This window comes from Neolamprologus multifasciatus, chromosome 22 (genome assembly GCF_963576455.1).
Source record: "Neolamprologus multifasciatus chromosome 22, fNeoMul1.2, whole genome shotgun sequence".
In the NCBI taxonomy this organism is placed as follows: domain Eukaryota; kingdom Metazoa; phylum Chordata; class Actinopteri; order Cichliformes; family Cichlidae; genus Neolamprologus; species Neolamprologus multifasciatus.
The window spans coordinates 19,767,217-19,790,283 of record NC_140459.1 but is presented as its reverse complement, the minus strand read 5'-3'; the positions used below and the strand labels follow the sequence as shown (position 1 = coordinate 19,790,283).

The 23,067-nt window shown below is 42.9% G+C and overlaps 1 protein-coding gene across 3 annotated transcripts; it reads left to right on the top strand.

The window, feature by feature from the left end:
• Positions 1–1,059: 1,059 nt before the first annotated feature.
• On the top strand, positions 1,060–22,782 carry cspg5b (chondroitin sulfate proteoglycan 5b). 3 transcript variants are annotated; one of them, XM_085148160.1, is made up of 7 exons: positions 1,060–1,807; positions 7,273–8,053; positions 9,061–9,249; positions 9,545–9,707; positions 10,024–10,086; positions 13,439–13,603; positions 16,352–22,782. In XM_085148160.1, exons 1-7 carry the CDS (start codon positions 1,726–1,728, stop codon positions 16,961–16,963), a joined length of 2,055 nt encoding a protein of 684 aa, XP_085004286.1. In that variant the 5' UTR covers positions 1,060–1,725; the 3' UTR covers positions 16,964–22,782. The 3 variants fall into 3 exon arrangements, with proteins under 3 accessions (XP_085004286.1, XP_085004287.1, XP_085004285.1); XM_085148161.1 differs by lacking the exon at positions 10,024–10,086 and having other exon boundaries at positions 1,061–1,807; XM_085148159.1 differs by lacking the exons at positions 10,024–10,086; positions 16,352–22,782 and having other exon boundaries at positions 1,066–1,807; positions 13,439–14,391.
• The last annotated feature ends 285 nt before the right edge of the window (positions 22,783–23,067 follow it).

Genomic DNA, 23,067 nt, shown 5'->3' with positions numbered 1-23,067 from the left:
TCTATCTATCTATCTATCTGTGTGTGTGTGTGTGTGTGTGTGTTTGTAGGGGCAGTAGTTGGGTGCGGAAGCAATTTTGTTCTGCTCTGTTTGGCAGTGCATCTGTGAACATTTTTCTGTTTCTCGATTTCCACCACCAAAGGTTCACCCCTTTTCTATGCACACACATCTCTGTCCAGCCCCTGAATCCTCATGTCTCTCTCTTTCTCTGTCATCCTCTTGTGTGGCTGTCCCTCCACCCTGCTAGCACCATCTCATATAAAAAATAAATAAATAAATGAAAATAAATAAACAAAAAATCCCCCACTGTTCTGTTGTCAGGAGTGTAGACTGATTGTGTTTGGACTCTTTAGATTTTAGTGTTTTTTAGGGTAATTGATAGTGAACAGCAGGAGGGAGCGCACAGTGTTGGCTGGGATCGATTCACTCCTGATTTAATGAGTAATGTGGAAAAGTGTAATTTGTTCACTAGGAACAGAACATTTGGTCCTAATTATTTCATAATGTATTTGACATAATCCCATTTAGGAGTAGAGCAGATACTCTGCCCTCCACAGGCCATTTCGTGAGCTGTTGGGGACTGTAGTGCAGACACAGAGATGGGAGAAGGGATTCGTGTGACAGAGCAGTGATTACACTGTTTTACGAAGCAACTGATTTAGGAAGATAGAGGGGGAAAGCGATACAATTGGGGAGGGATTATGAAAATCATACTTTAGGAGATCCAAAGGGGGTATGTTGGTTTGGTCAGAGAGAGAGAGAGAGAGAGAGAGAGAGAGAGAGAGAGAGAGAGAGAGAGAGAGAGAGAGAGTGTGTGTGTGTGTGTGTGTGTGTGTTGGGGGGGCTGTTCACCAGCAGCTGCTATTGTCTGGAGTCTATATCTCAATATAAGACTAAGAGGATTATCTAAACGCACACTCTTAAAGAAGAACAAACCTCTCTCCTCTGTCTGTTGGCCAAAGGCATTATGTGCCCAAATAACCCGGTGACATATAAAAACCACACGGAGAGAGAGAGAGAGAGAGAGGGAGAGAGAGAGAGAGGGGGGGGGGGGGGGAGAGAGGGAGAGAGAGAGAGAGAGAGAGAGCCTCTTGGACCTAAGCTCTCACACACATTAGCTGTGGCGTAAACTGGAGCATATTGACTTCCAGTGACAGCAGACGCTGTTTAAATCCCCCACTCACCCCCATTCTGCACAAGCGACAGCAAGCTGAGACTGGACACCGGGAGCATTTTTACGAGTGATTGTCTGTGCGCGTGCGGCCTGGCACTCTGACACCGAGGCGCACGGTGCGCGCGCGTTCTTCGCCGGTGTAACCAAAAGCTGGGAAAAGGCGTATCAGTTCGACGACCCAGTCTCATTAGAATCTAGTCTGCAGACCCTTCGCTGGTCGCGCGCATTTTACTACTACAACTCCTCGCGGTGACGCTTCAGCTGTCGACGGAGTGACACGCGCGCAAAAGCTGTGGAGAAGAGGGCACCCGCCCGGGACAATGGAACCGAACCCTAGCCGTTAAACAGTTGACACACACACGCACGCGCGCGCACACACTGCAGCTGAGAGAGAGATCAGGCGTTTGGAAGGATAAAGGCGACATGGCGAAAACGGACAAGCTCTGAAGTTTGGAGGTTCTGCTGTGAGGATTATTGTACAGTCCACGGTCTGACCGGCGAAACGAGGACCAGAGTTTGCATCACTGTATCCAAGGGAATAAGCCCACGTTATGGCGCGCGCTGACAGCCGTTTGGGGACCTGGCAGGTGCTCCTGACCATCTCAATGGTCATCCTCCCTGTGTCTGCTCACGGTAAGTCCGCGGATCTACCGTGTCCAACCCTGTGCGTGCGTGTTGCCTGTAATTATTTCAGTAAGGAAGCACGCGCACGTGCGTGAATCCAAATCACACTTGCTTTGGCATAGATTAGAAAGAATGACAAATCCAATTGTCCGTGCATACGCCATGGAAATATAGATGCCATTTAAAATGTGGGCACTGTTGGCATTATCCATTATGATTATTAAGCCTTTGCTTGGTAATTCTGTTTTGTGAGGACACATTTTTAATGCATTGATTAGTTTGGCCATTCGCCATTAGAAATGCCCATCTGCATGAACAAAATTGGATTCTCAGTCCAACCAATCACTACATTCTGCAGATAAACCTTATATTTTCTGCCTCTCATCCTATTGGCTGCTATATGTAATGATCACTAGTGACACTTGAACCAGTGGCTGTGGGCAGGGTTCAGCCAGTATCAGGTTCATTAAGCGTGTGAAAGGCGGGGGGAGAACCTCCCCCTGCCTGTAATTATGTTAATTCAAAGATGTAAGATCTACTACCCGGCTGTACATTTTTTTAAATGAAAAATAATGAGATGTCTGTGGACGATCACAGCGACAGACACATTTCACAGTTCAGCACTGCAGCTGCGACCCGCCGTGCCGGTGCGTTCCCCAGACAAAGGCGGGATTAGGTGCACCGTGGCCGGGCTACAGGAGGCCCATTCATGGTGCTGAAAGGACTGAATTCCTCCAGACATTGAGGAGAAGGAGGGGTGGGGGGCGAGACGACTGGACAGGCCAACCCCGCTCCCCTCTCCTCCTTCTCGTTTACTGTCCACCCCCTGGGATTGTGGGAACACAAATCTGACACAGACGGTTCCTGCTCTGTGTGTCTGTCTGTGTATCTGTGTGGCATAGACACGCGCCCGCGTGCTCCCCCCGAGTGGTGGAAATGTGAAAAATCCTGGAAATATAAAAAATGAGCGCTACTGCTGTCGCTGCCCAGCAACAGGGTGGGTTGTGCACGCAGAGGGTCGTTGGGGTTCACACGAGCACGCGCATCAGCTGTATTTCCCCCCCCATGCAGCCTTGTCTCGCGCCCTCAGTGGGTAGCGAGGCGTTAACTCTATGTCATATTGACCGGTAAATATATGCCTGGCATCCTGTCTCCCATGTTTAAAGCCCGCAGACCACTTGCCAGGGGATATTTGTTTAATTAACAGTACCAGGGGCCTACAGGGGATTCTTATTTCACTGGCTGCCTGGAGAGATGGAAATCTTTTAGATATTTTGCTTTTCACTAAACAGTAACCTGCTCATCACATAAAACGAAGAAACAATGAAAGTGATTCACTACTGCTTTAGTATTCCTGCAGAGTCCCTTAACATGCAGCACCTGCTGTCATAACTTCATTTTCAGCTCAAATTTAATACGTTCTTTTACTCACGCAGAGAGGTTTGCTTCAGCAGACTAATGTTTTTATAATATACGTGTTTTTCATTACTGGGTAATTTGACTTCGTTGGTTTTTATTTATTTAGTCTATAAAATGTTCACAAGTTCAGTGCTGCCTTTAGTCAAGGTATTTTTGTCTAACGGGGATGTGGTGGTGGTGAGTTACCATCATAAGATACAAAGTCACACCCCAAAAAAATCTGTCACTTTTACTTGATTTTAATAAATTATCAAATATAAACTGGAGATTATTCTTGCAGTCAGCTGATTGATTAATTGGCTAATCATTTTGAGCTCAAAGCTAGTCAATCCTCACACACACAAACACTCCTGCGGGAATAGATTTCTCTTGTTGGCCATGCCTGTAAAACAATGTGGACTGAATCCAGAACCCCATCGTTCCTCCATGTGAGTATGTGTGTGCTTCTGTGTATCCAATGCATGATGTGAGGTCCATCTGCCCCGTAGCCCCAGAAAGCTCATGATATGTCAGAATACATCAGATCATCAGCATCTCCTTGATTTTTTTTTTAGAGATGGGGAGGAGGAAAAAAATCTTGACTGCCCACGGATCAATGGGCGGAGGCTGCAGGTTTTCATCATGAATGAATAAATGTTTGATTGTAAAATAAATACATAAGGCTCAAGTATTAATACATTCTTAAATTTGGATGTTGCAGTTTTGCTCAGTAGGCACCTTTACCTGACTGCTGATTGTGAAAATAATAGCTGTAGTCAGCATCTTTTAGGTTTATATTGGTGGTCAAAGGTGGTTACAATGTACTTGTATGCAGGGTTCCTTCCCACTGTGCCCTGATGGTAAGGCCGCTGGGAGTCTGCACTCCAACCAATCACAGTGACCTCAGGTAAAACTTGTTACCATGGTGACATGCACTGTGTGATGCCAGAGGTTAAGAGCCGAGCGGCAGCTAAAGGCACAAATCGCACTGTTTCTAAGACTGCTAAGCAAGCTGGGGCTCGTGCATTCAATTTGATCATCTTGCCCTTGTAATCTCTTCCTGTGCCCTTTTGCTCTTGTAATCTCCACAAAGACTGCCAGCTGCTAACAGGATACGCAGCATCCGCATCTCAACAGAGAACAAATCGGCAGACTGAACCTTTAAATGAAAGCAGAATTCATTGTAATCAGATTTAGCCGGTGGAGCCTGTCTCTCCTCCAAAGTGTGAGGCATTGCAATCCTTGCCACCTGAGTTTTCCCAGAGATGGAGCTGGCATAAAACGCAGAGTGACTGGCTGGCTGATTGATCGAAAAACAAGAGAGAGCACCAACACTAGATTCTCTGTTTCCACTGCAACTCCCTCGCTCCATTCCTCCTTTCAACCTGGCACCTCTTTACATCTCACCATGGCAACTGCACTGTGTGTGTGTGTGTGTGTGTGTGTGTGTGTATGTGTGTGTGAGGTGAATCTCATGGTTCCTCAGCCACCGCTAGTCTCCGTGACTCGAGGCACGTTCAGATGGTTTTTGTATTAGTCCTGAATGAAGTGCCAGACACTGAAAGCAGGGATCTCATTGGACACGTTGATCTCAGGGGGCTGGTGGGAGAGAAGCTGTCCAGCCCAGCCAAGTTTGGCCATTTGCAGATGTACGAGCCAGTGGAAAAGTGTGAAGAAGTGGCTTCTTGAAATGTAGTGAACTGTGGGAACACTGCAGCCAGTTCTTTCTTTCTTTCTTTCTTTAAAGAAAGAAATACTTTGAACCACCATCTACATTAACTTTAGTAGTGTCCAACACATAAAAACTTTATATAAAGGATCACCAGTCAAATCTCAGGAAAACCACTTAAAAAGTTTTTTTGCTTTGCATCCAGAAAAGTGTTTTTTTTTTTTAATTCCGTAAAAGTTATACTTCTACATCATTAATGTTGTTGCACAATCCTCTGATATGCTTTAATTCAGGATTCGTTTAGTGCTCTTTTATGTCTGTTTAAAACTTAAAAGATAAAGCTTTTAGTTTAACTCAGAACAAAAATGATAAACATCAGCTCACCTCTTGTTGTCCAGCTGCAGAAAAAATACACTTTCCATTACCTCCAGAGTTCATAAATGAACAAAGTACGGTATCTCGTTTAATTGCAGTAAGACACATGTGTAAAAACGATATGTTGTGTTTTTTTTAAAGTGCTCAAACAGTTCTTGGTTAGGTGTGTTTCCTGCAGCAATCAGCAGCGCCTCCTTGTTATGTGCTAATTTGTGAATTTCACATTTGGGGAATTTTTGCCTTTGGATGTCAGGCTTGATTTCTCTGAGTACAATTTAGTATAAATAATGATTTAAAAATGTTTCAGTTTAAACAAATATCCTTAAAATTTGGCCCAAGTGTCTTCAGTGTGGGAGGGGTATCATTCGAGTCGTGGCAAGAAAGAAAATCTAAATGTATGAACACAGCATCATATGCCAGACAGGGAGTAGCTGAGCTCACTCAGGCATGTGTGCTCCTCACCCAATCAAAAAGGGACATTTTTTCAGCCAATGGAAAAATAGCACCGTGCTGTTTCTAATTTCTTAGCAGGAGCCAGGGAATCACTTAGAAAGAAGAAGAAGTGCTGGGTAGCCTGCAACCCACCTCCCACACATCCTGTGCCCACCCTATAGTTTCACTGTGTTTTAGAAAGACAACTCTGAAGCGGACTCCACAGGAGTCACACACAGAGTCATACTGCACTCTAAAAATCACTCCAACTTTTATGGAATAAAACAAATGAATCTTGTAATGTCTAAATTAAGTTTTTGTGTAATAACCTTAGTCTAGTCAGACATCATGTACAAACCCCCCCCCCCCCCCCCCCCCCCCCCCAACCCCAAACAGAATCTCACAGGCAGGAGGAGATCACAGCAGCTGGCCTCTAATCTTCAAACTAAATGACTGCTTTCCTAACCTCTGAGCTATTACTACACCTACCTTCCTTTTTACCCACTTATTATTCCTAGATGCCCAAAAATAGGTGGCTGAAACTGCCTTTGATTGTATCCTGTTATTTCCTTATGTTGCTTAAACTATTTGCAAGATTTACTGAGGCGATATGATGCTCACGCTGGCATAAATCACAGAGACTCTGCGTTTTATAGCTGCACCATTTCACCAAGTGGAAATTTGTCAAGATATCAAGTGCATTTTTTTTGCAGTGTTACCAAATTCTTTTGGAAATACGTGTCTCCGCTTGAATTTAAAAGAGAGTTCTGTGGGTTTTAATTATGTGTGGCTGCCGAGAATGAGCATGCAGTGATGGGCCAATTAGCAGTCTGCTGCCTGGTGGAAGGTTTTAAGACTTTTCTGGTGATATCTTCGCCTTTCTGCCTATGAGTGTGCGTCTTTCTCTATAGATTGCTAAAAGCAAGAGAAGTTTCCAGCCAGGCGGCTTCTAACCTACAACTCTAACCCCTAATCTAATCCTCACCCGGTCTCGGCCACTAGAGCACATGACTCAGGCACTAATCCTACATCATGCAGTCTTCAGCTCTTGTTGACATTTCTTTGACAAGTAATCAGTTGGCTTTTCAAAGGGAAAGTGGAGCCACGTTTTTAGTAACACTTTCACTCACACTGAATAGATTTTGTATTTTTTGGTTTATAATTGAATAATGTTTTAAAGCTCAGAGGAGTTAATAGTCAGGGAGATGGTGAATTCTCTTAGAAAACCAGGCTAATACAACTCTAAAGCACCTCTGCACAAGGCTGTGGTGGAGACTGCAGTGGATCTACCAAAGCCATTCACACTTTATCCTTGGGCCTCAGTCTTTATCATACAAAAATAGACTCAGCACCTTCGGACTGGTTAAATCTATCTATAAAAACCTTTGTGTGTACTTTTTGTGAAGAGTAAGACCACAGCAAATAAAAGCCAAAGCAATTCAGTTTTCTGAATTGCTTTGGCTTGTCTTCTTTGTCTGCTGCCATGGCTTGGGTCTAGAGGCTACAGATTTTAATGGAAAGCATGAACTGCATGCTTCACAGTTTCCAGAGTTAAAAGTCAGAAGTTGAGCTCTTAACCCTTGTTGTGTGTGATTGACAGGGAGGCATTCGATTGGCAAACACCACCATCATCGCAACCATTCATCTGTCAACAAGGAGGCCTTGAACACCAGGATGGTGCTAAGTGATGACTCAGCAGAGAGAGACCATCTGATTGGAGCAGGCCTTGTGTTTGGTGCCAAACTCCCACTCAGCTCCACCAAACACCACCACTCACATAAGCGCGTCCACTTGGATTTTGTAGAGGAGGACCCACCTGTGGCGGAGGAGCTAACTGCAGGAGGTGCGGGTCCAGATCAGCCCGGGAACCCCTTATCTGATGACGTCATCACCGTGGAGTTTCACAGTCCTGCCCCCGACGTGGTGCCCTCCGATGCTGCTTTGGGATGGGCAAAAGCCCCCAAGCCCCAAAAGCAGAAGGCAGGCGATCCTACATCATGGACCCTTTCTGATTTTTACGACTATCTATCCCCCGATGATGACGACCCCTCGGCAGTCGATACAACCCCAGAACCCGAACCCTCCCCGTCACCTCCAGCAGAAATGGAGGATGAGAATCCGCTCCTGGCTGGTTCTCCTGCTGTTCCCGACAAGGTCAAGCCTAACGTGGACAGCAGGCCACCGTTACCAGCTCCTCCCATGTCAGGGCAAGACCAGGATGAGGGGCTAGGCTTAGGAGGTGCCATGGGGGAGGGTGGCTGCAGGCTGGGCTTTGTGCAGTCTGGGCCCGGGGTGTGTGTATCTCAGTGTGACGTCAAACCCAATTTCTGCTTCAATCAAGGGGTGTGCACCGTAGTGCCAGGAATGGGAGCCTTCTGCAGGTGAGAGCTATGCAAACACAGGATCATACAGTTTTTAATTTAAAGGCAGGATGTGACTTTCTGGTGAGCAACTGGCATTTGTGCGTGCACATTATGTGCATGGCAGCAGGGGTGCCTGAGAGGGTCGTTGGGTGCTAAAATATTCCCCTTTTTAATTTGTCTTCTTGGGATAATTTCCAATATGCTTGTTCTCCCACACAATTGAAAATATGTAGCATGAACACTGGAAACACAGACACACACACGCACGCACAAACACGGAAACAGAAGGCTGGCCTGATGTGTCACAAGGGTTTGTCAAGATCACAGCAGGGTCCCCAAGAGATAATCTCAGTTTTGGGTTTTGGAGGCAGGGCGTAAAAGAGGGTGTGTGTGTTATTAGGCTGCTGGCAGCTGACAGAGACACACAGCATGCACAAATAGAAAGTACGAGAAAGATGACAATACACCGAGGTCACACAAACTCGCGCGCTCGCACACTGCTCATGCAAATGCACACGCATTCATTCACGCCTTGATGGCACCATCTGCCCTCTCCTGCAGCCTCTCTGTAAGCCTGGAGGCAAACTGTTGCTTATCTTATCATACCTGCTGAGTAATATGCACACACACACACACAGACATGCATATGGACACACACACTTACATATGCTCAAACAGCAGTGAAAAAGTTGTAAGTAGTTTGACAGAAAAAGATCAGGAATATGGAAAACACACACACACACACACACACACACACACACACACACACACACACGTGTTCTGATCCTTTGATCTCATTAAGGGGCTAGGCTGCAGGCCAAATCCCTGCTTTGCTGGAAAGACCTCAGGACAGCATGTCAACAGCTCTGAGTACAAGTTTACACTTACACATTGTAGGCATAATTCTGGCACACAGGCACACACCTTCTTGGGCATTTGGCTTTTTTATTTTGAGGATAGAAAGAAGGACAGAAAGTTAATAATAATAAATGAATATGGTCTCTTTATATTCCTTCTTAATCCAGGTGCAATGTGCAGGACTACGTGTGGAACAAAGGTGCGCGTTGCGACTGGGCCGTCACCGAGTTCCAGGTGCTGTGCGTGGTGGTGGGCGTGTCCTCCGTGGTCCTCCTGCTGCTTTTTATGATCATCGTATTCTTTGCCAAGAGGCTGCACCACCTCAAGAACGAGAACAAGCGCCTTCGCAAACGCAGGTGTGTGCGTATGACCGGGAAGTGAGAAAATATTTTTGAAAAGAGAGCTGTGACTCACAGTTTGGTCGGTGCAAAGCGAGGTGACAACCTTATTACAAGCACATGGCAGTCAAAGCAGAGCAAATATGAAAGGAAGTCTATAAATTATTTGGTTTTCACAGAAGTGACATGTGTTTTGTGCGAGCTGGTATATGTAGTGGAGAAAAAAATGCAGCTCTTAAAGATATGAATGCAAAAAACAACCATATTGCTCCAAATATTTACCACACAAATCTCTCTCTCTGCCATCCTGCAGTAAGTACCGCCCACAGAGCAGCGAGCCACAGACGGACGGCCTCTCAGTTTCCACAACAGCTGACGGCTCACAGCCAAACGTAAGGAAACTGTGTGACACCCCTCCGCCCGCTCCCCAAGCTCATACTCACAACCTGGCGTACTATGACAACATTATCTGTCAGGTATGCCCAGCTCTCCTCATGTTTGGTCCCGTCTCTTTCCCCCCATTTTTCTTAGTTTTTATTTCATTTTTCTATATATTTTTCCCCCTTCCCACCTCATTGTGTTCTCTCCTGTGTTGTCTCCCTGCCAGCTTCGCTTGATGATTCAGTCTACTGTATGTTTCTGCTGCACTGTTCTTGTTATTAAACTGCCATCTGAAGTTTGCAGGCACACCAAAACGCACCATAATGTTGTCCTGTTACATGAAGACATAGATGAAAATGTAGCGTATGTCTGTGTTTAATGTTTTTCACCCTGACCCCTGATTCCCCTCAGAGGCCATCAACAGCCAGCTTTACCTGGGACTATAAACCCAGAAATTCTTATAATCAGCTCCAGGTAAGCACAAAGGAGATGCCCACATTACCTACATTAGTCTTCCTCCCTGGCTTTGCTTTAAAGTCCCCGACTGTGCAACTGCTAGAAACTTACAGTATTGTGCAAAAATCTCAAGCCACCCATTACTCCTTTATATTTTGTTTCAAGTAGCCAGACATTCCCATGTGTTTCAAAGTTTTCTTGAACAATAGTTCCTCAGGCTTTGTGAGGGTCATTCAGAGTTTTTCCATTTGGCTGCGTTTTCACCCATTTTCAGTCCAGTCCTTGGATCTGACCATTTTCAGAGGCATTCAAGTGTAAAAAAGAGACACCTGATTCAACACATAGACAATTAGCAAAGAACCAGTTTTAAATTGTATCTGTATGAGCACTTTGTTACTAGCAGCATGTCACAAAACCCATCATGTTGGATCAATTGCATTTTTGGGGGGGTTCAAACCTTCATCAGTATGTACAGAGTAGGTCAGGAGAGAGGTACAACAATGTCTACAGCCATCTGTAAATCATGGTGGAGGCTCCGTCAGGGGTTGCATATTAATTTCAGCCAGTGGTGTTGGAATTGTTGTCAAAACTGATGAAATTCCAAACACAGAATTCATCATGCAAAACCATCTGGAAAGCATTAGATCAGCAACAGCTTCATTTTTTTTTTACCATGACAATGACAACACTTCCAATGCAGTAAATGCCTGAAATAGACAAACACACAGTGAAGAACTATCAGTCATGGATTGGCCTCCCTAAATAACTGTCTTCCAAAGAAAAGCTTTGAATGTCCTTCAAGAAACCTAGAGAACTATTTCTGAAGATTACTTAAAGAAATTACAAGAAAGCAAACAAGGCAAACTCCTTTTTTTGCCTTATATGCATGAATACTTGCACATTTTAATAAATCGCCACATCTATTTCTCATTATCTCAGCAAAATATCAAGAAAAGAGATGCGGCTCAAGACTTTTGCACAGTACTGTAAATCTTTTGCACTTTATACGCTGCAAGCTGTCACTTCCACGACCTCTTCCCGCACCTGATCTCGTATCAGCTGAATTCCATGTAGGTGTAATGATTAATCACCCCCTGCCAGGCGTCCTGCAGCCAGTTGTTCAGAGGTGATATGTACTCATCGCTGTGTGGAGAAACAGTGAGTTCATACATTTGCTGCCTCTCCTACCTGCGCCTCTGCAGCTTCCTGAGAAGCTCGCTGAGGAAATTGAGCCTCCATTTTGTCTCAGCTGCTTGCTCTCCATGCAGCTCAAACAGCCATTTTGGGTCCCCCTGCAGCAGGTTTCCTCTTTTCTCCCCAGTACTCTTCCACAGGTTGTGCATTCTGTAGCATGCAGTGATGCATTAATTTCTGTCCACAATTCTTTTGTCTGTGTGTGTGTGCGTGTGTGTTGTGGGGGTGTTGTGTTTGCAGGAATATGTGTTTGTTCCCCTGTTTACATCCATCAATCGCCTGCTGGGTTACTAAGGCAATAGAGAAGGTTACTGATGCATGAGTAAATTCATACTTAAAATTCAGTGTGGATTCTTGTGAATAAAGACGGATATAATAGGAGAATAACTTAAACAGCGTAGGGGGTGTAGGAGATCAACAGCAACAGCACAACTTTAAATTTTTGGAACCTGTTTTGATGTGAAAGGGCGTTCGGCGAATTGTGTACAACAGTAGCCAGTGAAACTGATCGATTGTGCCCTACTTACTGCCTGATGTGACTTTGACCTTCAGATGTTGGTGAAAAGCCAATCAATGGATAGCTTGAACAATTACGAGCCTGACACACGGACATGAAACACAATAGATTTGCATTCTTACAAAAACAAGTCTCTGGGACTGACTTCACATTTGATCTGCAGAAACTAAAATCCAACTCATGCACTGATTCTCAGTCCATTAGCGACACTTAGCTGAACTACCTGAAGTGATCAAATTAGGATTTTTTTTTTTTAATAAGCTGCTGCTCTGAGAGCGGTGCTGGCATTTCAGTGCAGTGATTATTGCTACTTATCGGTATCTTCCGGATCCTCTAAATGTCAGGTCGGGGGGTTAAAAAGCCCCTGCAGGTACATGTCCTGTATTGCAATTTCTTTTAAATGTCATAGGTCCAACAGGGGTTTTTTTTTTATGCTGCGGTATGATTAGCTGATTAGATAAAGGCCTGGATGTGAAGGTCTGGTGGTGGTTTTTCCGTGACTTTCAAGAATGATTATCTTGAGCAAGCAACAGGGGAAAGGTTTTCTGGAAGGGTTTCTTGTGTGTTTTTTGTTTTAACCAGTTATAAATATCATCTTTAAGTTCAGTTAGGCCAGTTACTCTGCGATGTCTGTCTCTCCTAGTCTGGCAGTGTATTTCTGCCAGTTCAGATTAAGTTGTCTCTGCAAAATCGTAATGCACAGCGATGCGCCACTATATTAGATTTTTTCCCAGCACACACTAAGCAGTTTTTCCCTGTTAAAGGACTGCCTGAGCAAGTGATTGCACACTCTTGCAAACAACAGTACAGTAAAAGTTCAGTTCTGTGATTAAAGGTGCAATTTTACACAAAATAGACCCCCCTGAGGATGATTATTAGACCTCAACATAACTTTACTTTCGCCAGGGGCAAAGGTGTACACATATCTATATTCCCAAGCAGTAAAAGATGCATATCTGCACAGCTAAGAGAGTAAAAAGAGTAATTTAAAAAGGAAATCTCACTATTATTATTTTACAAGAATTCTGTTTAGCTGGATTTACTGACCAAAATAGTTTTTAAAAAAATGTACTTGAGTGTGTTTGTGATTTTTCAACAAGCAAATGACTCAGATAAACTTAAACAGTTTCTTAGGAACTACCTGAAAGAGTTGTGTGGAACCACTTGACATAACTTTTTTAAAAGCAAATCCTCCAAAATTGTTCAAATGTTTCACCAAATTCCCCCCAAAATAAAAAGAATGTGTAGATTTTTAAGGTTCCACTAATTACTTGATGATTTAAGTTAGAAAAAACACATTTACTACATTCTGGTAAGTCTCTCTGTGCATGTCTTGCATATCAGCAGCACACTGGTGTAAAGGTTTTCTCTTACAGCAAAAAAAAGTCTGGTTTGGAAGTTTCCCGAGGCCTTTGTTCTCACCTTGCATGCTGGATTGTCCTCCCACAGTCCAAATACATGTGCGTCAGGTTAATTGGGGATTTTAAGGTGCCTGTAGGTGCAGATGTGAGATGGATAAAGCTTTGAGTTGTAAGTTGTAAGACTGGCACCATGGAAGTGTTGTTGTATTTCCCAGAATAGTTTTGTACCTCGTCATTAAAATTTCGTGTTTTCTCTGCATATGAAGCATCTGTGAAGCGTAACCAACTTTCTCTGCAGGATGAGCCGCAGAAGCAGGAGAACCAAGCCAAGTCCCCGCAGCCCAAGGAGGAGGGGTCTATGAACATCCTCAACTCTCACTCCCCGAAGCACGAGAACAACCGCCCGGCCTCCGCCGTCCACGACCACGGCCTCACTCCTAACAACACGGAGGAAAAAGCCGAGGTAAACATGCTCCAGAACAACCTGGTATAAAGCTTCACCTTCTGTTAAAGTGTGCACACACACTCACACACACACACACAAACGACAAAGCGCCGAGGCTAACATCGTTTACACCATGCGAAGTGCATACTGTGCATTCCTAGCAGTCTGATGAGACCTAATGTAAAAAGTAAGCACAACATGAATTAAAGCTACAACTTGAAAAGCACAATAGTCTTGTTTACAAGGCTACCATGCCAACACTGATCACATAGTGGTGCCGCCTCCTCCTTCCTTTCATATCTGCCCCTTATGCTGGACTAAAACCTCTGGCTTGGACCAACTATTGACTGACTTTCCTTTCTGCTGATGCCCTGCCTTGGTCTTTGGCCAATGAAATCCTTTGCTGTCTTTTCTCACATTTCCCCAGCCCCTCCTTCCCCTTACCTCTGCTTGCCCCGCCTTATTGTCGCTCTCTGCCCGCATGCATTGTTGTTATCAATGAAAAGTGTCTGAAAACATAATATTTGCAACAAAAAATAAAATAAAAAGAAGTACGTGGAAATTAAGTGGATCTGTATTTGCGAAATATTAATGTTTGCTAATAAGTGGATATGTCTAGATTACATGAGGTCAAAGTAACTGCTCGGAGTTGATATACTATATACAATAGATATATTACACACGCTGTGTCTTGATTTTCAGTGTGATTTATAATGCTTTAATGTACCTTGCTATTCTTTTGTACTTTTTTTGGTATACATGGAGGATTGCAGTTCACGGTTGTTGGAATAAATCTTTTTAATTTACCCAGCTTGTCCCCGTGTGTTGTTGTGAGCTTTCCTCCAGACTGTATCTCTCTGTCCAGCTCTTTCATTCTTTTTCTTTCTTTCTTTCTCTGCATGTCTGCCTATGATGAAGCTAACTACTGCCCAGCTGCTCTCCCGCTAATAATAACTGAATGCTCGGCTGACCCTGCTTTTGTGCTACAGTAGGCTCCTCACAGATTGCACCGTCCGCACACACAATGGTGACTGCCCATTCAGAACCATGGACAGCTCCCTCAAATGAATAGAAACCACAATAAAAGGTTCAAATGAAACATGTTTTGTTCAATATGAAGAAATTTAACGCAGGCTTTTTAACCAGACCGGCAGAGGGTAACAGGATTTCTGAGTTTTCTTTTGTTTGTTTTTTTTTTAATTTTTGATATATCTGTACTTTCCATGTATTAAGAAGTACACATGTTCCTGTTTGAATACCCCCCAAATTCAAACCTTCACTCTGTACTTACACTGATGAGAATGTAATTCGCCATAGTTATTTTTTATTCATCTTCTGACAGCAGTGTTTTTAAGTATCATATACACTCACCTGACAGTTTTTTAGGTACACCTTGCTAGTGCCAGGTTAGAGCCCCTGCTTTAATTCTTCGTCGTATAGATTCAACGAGGTGCTGAGATTTTGGTCCATATTGAAATGACAGCGTCTCTAAGGTGCTCTGTTGTATTCAGATCTGGTGACTGTGGCAACTATTTGAGAACTCATGTCATGTTCAAGAAACCAGTTAGAGATGATTGAGCTTTGTGACATGGTGTGTTACACTTCAGGATAACGAGGATGGACATGGTCAGCAACCAAAAGTAAATCTCCCACACTGTTACAGCACCAGCACCAGCCTCAGCTATTGATCCAAGGCAGGATAGAGTCATGCTTTCATGTTGATCACACAAAATTTTGACCCTCTAATCTGAATGTCGCAGCAGAAAGACTCATCAGACCAGACAACACTGTTCTAATCTTCTGTTGTCCAATAATGGTGCGCTCTTGGGAATTGTAGCTTCAGTATCTGTTCTTAGGTGACAGGAGTGGCACCCAGTGTGGTCTTCTGCTGACCCACCTGCTTCAAGCTTTAACATAAAGTGCTGTGCATTCAGAGATAATTGGTGGTTATTTGAATTACTTTTATCTTCATGTAAGTTCAAAGCGGTCTCGCAATTCTCCTCCAACATCCGAGAACATCAACAAGGATGGTTGTATGTGAAAATCCCAGCAAATCATCAGTTTGTAAAAGAGTCAGACCAGTTCATCTGCCACCAACAAACAATGCCACATTCAAAGTCACTTAAACTTCTGTTCATCCCCATTCTGATGCTCTGTTTGAAACTCAGCAGACCTTGTCTTCATTGCATAAATGCACTGAGCTGCAGTGTACCTGTATAAAGTGGCCAGTGAGTATATATGTCATATATGTCATCATTATGAAAAAGAATATTGATATTCAAACAGTTTAAACTAAATTCTCAACATTTATAGCCACTTAGTCTCAAATTTTATTACAGTTTAACAGGCTACAATCATTATATTTCTATTATGTGTCTAATGGAAATTATTACCTAACTGTGCAGTTTCCCTTAACTCCATGAAGCTCAAAGTGTCTCTCAGCTTGCTGCTTAGCTAGCTAGTCTGTAACTCTTTGGAGCTACTGCCTCTTACACCCTTCTTCAGCAGAGTGAATATTAATTGAATGTTGCTCTGTAGTTGCCAGACATGTAAATCAGTGCAGTATTTGTCATTTGGTATTTCTCATCATTTTCCCCCAAAAGCTAATTACACCAAGAAGCTAAAAATCAATACTGTAGCTTTCAGCTATCCCAGGGGCCCAGTGTCACCCCTGTGCTTGTCAATGTAATTTGATTTCATGTTTTTGCCTTCATGACTCTTCCTGCATTGTTGCAATCTTCTCCACTTACAATATTTCAACATCAGGATGGAGTGACTATTGGCCTGGAAGTGCTTCTCCCCAAAGAGGCCAAGCTTCACCCAGAGAACAACCCGCCTCTTCAGTATGATGTCTTCCTCTACAAGGTTGCCAACAATGGAGACTCTGCCTCTCCCAGCCAAGGCCTCACCTCTCACTCATCCAGTTCTTACCCCACCACTCATCCCATTCCCAGATCACCCAATACACCTAAGACATCCAAGGTGCCTAAGTCACCCAAATCCCCCAAACAGACCAAGGAACCGCTGAGAGGGAGGCACTCTTCACCTGGCCGGCACCGCTCACCCGGTCGCCATCCATCACCAAGTCGCCACTCAGCTCCCGGGTGTTATTCTTCCCCTATCTGCCATATGTCTTCCCACCACTCTCCCTCTCATTTCCGGTGCATGCCCACCTGCTCTCCCACTCCCCCTCAGCTACGCAGGCCCAGAGGTCGGTCTCAGGAACTGGAAGCTGAGGCCTCAGAGACTGGGCGAGAGTACTATGGAGGACACATCCGCCCATTCCCATCATCACCACATCTTACCCAGCCTCCTCCATCACCATCCAGGGGGAAGTACTGCCCGGTCAGTACCCGATCCCTGCCACCACTCTCCTGACCAGGCCTTTGCTCAGTCCAGCCCTTTAAACGCACAAACATCTGTCATGATCTACTCTGTCCAGTGATCTGTGTCCATCGTGTCTCTAACTCTTTTTTAAAATTAGCTATTTATAGTTTTTTCATCCACCTGTCCATTTTTGCACCCTGTTTCCCCACTTTTATACCCTTAGGACAAGGAAGGCACCTAAACCTGTTCTAGGAAACTAAATAACTGGGACAACCCTGCACAGACCACATTCACTGAAATTGAAACATGGATGGACCAAAAAAACACCAATAAATCACTGCATGGTTGCTGCAGCTGCATATTCACACCTCTCTGTAAAAAAAAAGCCCAACATCTCAAGGCTCAGGTTTCTGCTCACAGAATAAACTCTTATATGTGAACAACACTATCTTAGCATGGTGCCAACATCAGCAACAGCTGACGATATTGTCAATAAAAGGTTTCATAGCCTTAGTGTTATCAGCGGTTTATACAAATCTTTTACTATTCGATGTGTATTTTTTCATGTTTTCATAGGTGTCTTTTTCAGTGTTTCTAATCCTTAATAAATAGGATACAACAAATCATGCAGTACTGTTTTCTGAAGATGGAGAAACTTTCTGTGTGGTGGCTGTTCATGAAATATGAGGGACTCTGCTGCCCCCTTGTGGACAATGCAAACATTGCAACGAATGGTCTTTGGGAGTGGTTAGATAGATCCTTATACTGTGAGACACTGCCACATGTTTTACATAAACAACAAAAATAAAATAAAAATAAAACGAGGTTATTCAAAGAGTAAGACCGATATTGTGCACTATAATAGTGCAGTTTGCATTATTACATAATATGCACATTATAAATGTGAGAAAAAGCTCTAAGAAGGTATAATACAGAAATATTTGTTTGAGAATTAAAATGATCCTGTGAGGGAAATCTCATGTTTTTTGAATGAACCCCAGAAAAATTACAATTCCTTTGATGTGTAAAAATATTTCAAATTATTTGAAATTGTTTGAAATATTCAAAATATTACTTTTTAAAAATTATTTTAAATGAAACCGGGGTGAGAGAGGCTATATAGTTCTCTGAACTGGTGTGTTGGTGTCCATGCTCATAAAGACAGCATATAACTGGAAATTTATATGACACCAGTTAAGCTTCATGATATTTAAGGTGCTGCATGAGTAGAAAGTTAGTAGATAGTTTGCAAACCAGTACATAGCCTTAGTAGCATTTGTACCACTGGATGGTTACTGTTATCACTCTTGATATTATGCATTTACATAACGAGACTCGTGCTGTGAATAAAGTTGTGGTTGTTTTTGTTGTTTTTTTAATAAAAATAATACAAACTAAAGCCAATACATATGGCAGATATAGAAGGTAATGACACTGCCTTTTTTATGCATGAAGAACAGCTTATGTCAGGATTAGGAGGAAAAACATGGATGAACAGTCTGTTTAAATGACGACAAAAAAAGACAAAAGAAAAAGATGTTTTTAACCAAAGTATTAAAATGCATCTAAATATGCATTAAAACCAGCTCATATTTGTGATTTAGACTACAGTTAAAATAGCAGTTTAAACACTTTTATTCTGTCTACATCATTTTCAAAACAAACACAGAATGAGAGGGCGTGATGTTCCCCTTAAAATTTAGAAATCTATTTAGTATTGCACTTTTTCCGGCTGGGATAGGCTTCTGCTGTTTAAGTGAGCACCCCTGTAATGTTCAGGATGCAAGCCCAATCATCTCCAGTAGCAGTACTTTTGTTTCTTTGGGTGATTCAGATTACAATTTCCCACAATGTGACCTCTTCTGCAGCAGCAGTTAACAGCTGCAGGCTGCAGCGACTCAGCTTTACTCTTCTCTGATGTTTCTCAAGGATGAAGACCACCTTCTGGTTCCAGATGGAGAAGGTGAAAGAGAAGTTATTCTTCCTTCTTTTTTTATTTGTCAGAAATGGTCACAGAATGAATAATTTTCAGAAGCCTCCAAGGTGCCCACAGTGTGTCCTTTGTACGTCCTCGGTTTCCACTTTTTAATTTGCTCTTGAAGTATTTAGGATTTTCTGAGAGTTTTTCCTACAAGGACACTTAAAAGGTTTGAGAGTGTGAAAATACAATAAGAAGAATTTCTCTTACCAAGGAAACCTTCAATGTTTTTCTGCACTAATACAAAAAAATCACATAAACCATGGACAGAAAAGCATTTTGCTATGGTGAAATACCTGAGGTGGATGGTTGAAGGTAACTGACTACATGGCCATATTCACATGTCCCCCCTGTTTTTAATGCAGTCTTTTACTCCAAAGAGTCTGACCTCCACAAACCGCCAGACAGCTGTTATTACAACCTGCATTTCAGCTTTAAAGTAGAGTGACCTTAACCATCCACATGAAGAAGTGCAGCAGCTGCCCTTACATTTAGATATGATGAAAACTCTACAGAAAAATTCAAATGAACCCTTGCTGAGTAGCTTTCTGTTGTGCCTAAATGCAGCCGAACTGCAGGAATAAATTAAAGCTAAAGGATGTGAAAGTGGAACTTCAAAGTAGTTCCAAACAAGGCTCGATCTGTCAGCTAGGTTTCACCTCTGCTCATTTGTGCTGTTTGGAACATTTTTAACTGAATAATTTGACAAATAATTTGCATTGCTATGAGGTACAGATGGTCCAAGAGGTCTGTGCTGCAGTGATGGTGAGTAAAATTCTACTTTTTCACATAGCAGCTCTAATTAGCAGGCGTCTGCATCTGTGCAATGTATCCATACACTCCACATGCAGCCACATAGATGGACTTGCTCATCAAGCTTGCCAGCATTAGTTGATAACTAGCAACCACTTGCCCAAATATGCTTACTTAAGGCTCCAAAAATGAACAAAATGGGCCAAAATGTTAATGCTGAGGGTTCAAAGTTAGCGCCACATAAAACACCGAGTGGCTAATTCTTCATCCTTAAAAGTGAATACAGTCAGATACATTGATCCGGACCATATTTCAGAACATGGATCATGTAAACACAGAATGAGTGAAAGAATTAAAAAACTGATATGATGGTTTTATTTGGAGTTGATAGAACTTTAAAGTTACAGTGTGTTAAATATCTAGATGTCAGTAAATTGCAGATTGCAGACAACTGAGGTCTTTTTTCTTACCATTTTCAATTCTAGTGCATAATCCTAGCTACAGTAGCTGTAGGAAAAACATATTTTAGTCAGCCAGGAGATATCAAAACATTAAATTTAGATATTTCTACTGCTGTTTGTGTTAAGAAAAACAACCCAGCACCCCGCCACACACACACACACAGTATATTTTAACATATAAGTATATCGACACTTAGCAATCAATCAGGAATAAAACAGATTTATATCAATTAAATATTTTGGCGCATTTTATGTTTTTACCCCAGAGTCACCATAAAAACGCCGGTCACGGGTCTGAAAAGTACTCAGATAGCAAAGTGACAGAAGTGGCCCTGGAGAGTTTTGCTATCTGTACAGACTGTCAGTCCACTGTTTAGCTTAGCTGTCAATATGCCAGGTGAGAAGCATCCACCTTTATTTACTTTGGAGGAGGCTGTAAAAGACTGAAAGCAGTCTGATATGAGTCTATGAGTCACTGAAGCTCACTTCTGATCGGTGACACCAATACTGAGTTGTTGAGGATATCCTAAACTTTTCTGTGGCTAAGCGCTGCTGTTAGCCCCGTTAGGTGCTGTTAGCTGCTGTTTGCTAGCGTTAGTGAAATATACTTTGAAGTGGAACTGAAATTGCTGAACTTAGTGAATAAACTCTCATATATTGTGATGTATGATGTGATGAATGAATTCAAACTGTTTAACGGAGAGAAAGTGTGATTTTTTTTAAAACATTCACGCTTAACATTAGCTACATTAGCATAATGTTAGCTTAGAAACTTTTGTTTAGCCAGTTCATTGTCAGCTGTCCAAAAATGAGATGGTCCCGTCTAATGTCCGGACAATAAGTCATTCTGACAATATCAGGAAGAAATAAACATGTTTATGCAAGTTTCTGTATGTTAGACCCCTGACTTAAGTTCAGGAAATAAGGGGTCTCAATGAGGAGGAAGAAGATTCAATTTCATCCAGATGCCAGTCGCGCTCTCTTTTGTTTTGACGTTTTTGCTCCCTTGGTGAAGAGGACCCCATCTCTGCTGATAAAACATGTATGATCCTTCATATCTTGAGTCTGAAGATGCAGGGAGTTCTCTTCTCCATCGCCTTTGGCGTATTATGTATGTAATTCTAAGTTTAGTCTAAGAATGCATTAATTTATTGGAAGACGTATTTACACATGTGTAATTATGAGTACAATACTATTTTTTTTCTATTTAATGACTTCATAAAACGTCTGTACCTTTGAACCTAGCACAAGCTCACAAGTTTTTGCTGACCTCTAGTGGAGACACCAGGCCTCACTGTATGGTCTGTACCGGGTATGGTCACAGTTGTGGTGGAACCCACCCAAGCACTAACAGGCTTAAACATATGAGGTCGGATAGCGCTGCGTTTTAGGTCAAGTTAACTTTCTTATTTTACTGTTATTTTCCTTAATGTTTAATTTAAGCTGCATTGCTTCTAAAAGATGATTTATTAAGAAATGAGAGTTAGGGAAGTAATGACCCCAGAATCAGACACTACAGGATAATAAAGTGAAGCTATTAAGCAAAGGTACAAGTGCAGAAGATAGTCCTCCTGCCACTGTGTGAGTTATTCACACCGCAAATCTCCCACCTCAGAGGAGAATCCCGGGTTCATTACTAATCCAGCAATACACTTAAGTATCTGGCTGCCTGCAAACGCTCATTCTATTATCTTAGCAGGGTGTACAGTTGAAGGTCAGCCTGGTAATGATTTCTCTGCATGACTTGATTAGAGTGCAGGTCAAAAGAGTGATCAGAGACCTTTTTCCACTATACAGTTTTTGTCCTATTAAAAGGTCAGCTGTCAAAGCCAGATGTGGGAGCATTACAATCTGCTTGAACAGACTGAAAAGACTCCTTTAAAATAACCTCTCAAGCTTGGTCTGTGTCTTACAGAGAGGGTCCATAAAATATTTACAACAGGCCCTTCATGAGCGCTCCCCAGTTTTTCTTTTGTAACAAGCTGAGCTGAGAGTTTGATTTCATGTGTTCTGTCCACAACCTACGACTACACACACACACACACACACACACAAAAGAAACATCAGCATTTCATGTTTAGAAAAATAGCACTGGGATTGTACTTAAGGGACCCATCTCATCTCATCTCTGTACAGTTAACTCCTCTGAGATTTTACCTTGCACAACCTCCTCAACCAGCACGCCCCACTTCTCTGCGTGCACGCAGCTCCTGCTCAATCCACCGAGCGGCAGCCTTGCCCCGCAGTCCGACGCGCTCCACCACCACCGAAGACCCGCTGGCACTTTGAAACCGCTGATCTGCATCTCCATTTGCATTCACTCTGTGTCGAGCGAAGGAATGTGTGCTGATTCAACACAATGCTGTGATAATTGATTCTTGTTATCGTGTAGATTTTGGGGCGATATCTGATGATCTCCGGCTTTGCAAAGAGAGGAGATGAGGGCCAGGATAGTGCACAGGTGTGTGTGTGTCCGGGTGTGTGCAGGATAGGATACTTTGCAGTTAATGCTGTGCGGGGCTGATCAGTTGATATGTCAGCACACTGGGAGGGTGGATTGTGTGTTTTTGTGTGCGGGGGTGTGTGTGGGTGAACCACTTGGGTGTATTGCTTTTTGGCAGCATCATCACTGCCTCTTTAAGTAGGGCTATAAAGTATTTTTGCTGACCCAAAACAGATGTAAGTCCCTCTGTCTTACTCCCACTCTGCTCATCCCTCTGCATGTAATGTACGCACACACACAAACACACACACAGGTCTCCTGAGATGCCTCCACTGCAGATGAAGGTTTTTATAATTAGAGGAGTACAATGCAGTGACTGTATTTTCACAGAAAACAGACGCACATTAATAATCACAAATCTGGACAAAGACACAGAGTTATTGCACGTGTTGTCCGCCCACAACAGAAGCGGCGCACGTCTGTTTTTAAAGTTTCTAAAATGATGCCTTCTAATGTGTTA

Bases quoted from the DNA above. Each gene is read 5' to 3' on its own strand.
- cspg5b (XM_085148160.1), top strand. From the start codon at position 1,726: ATGGCGCGCGCTGACAGCCGTTTGGGGACCTGGCAGGTGCTCCTGACC. The intron at 9,250-9,544 runs GTGTGTGCGTAT...GCCATCCTGCAG, and splicing joins AAGCGCCTTCGCAAACGCAG to TAAGTACCGCCCACAGAGCA. The intron at 13,604-16,351 runs GTAAACATGCTC...TTTCAACATCAG, and splicing joins ACACGGAGGAAAAAGCCGAG to GATGGAGTGACTATTGGCCT.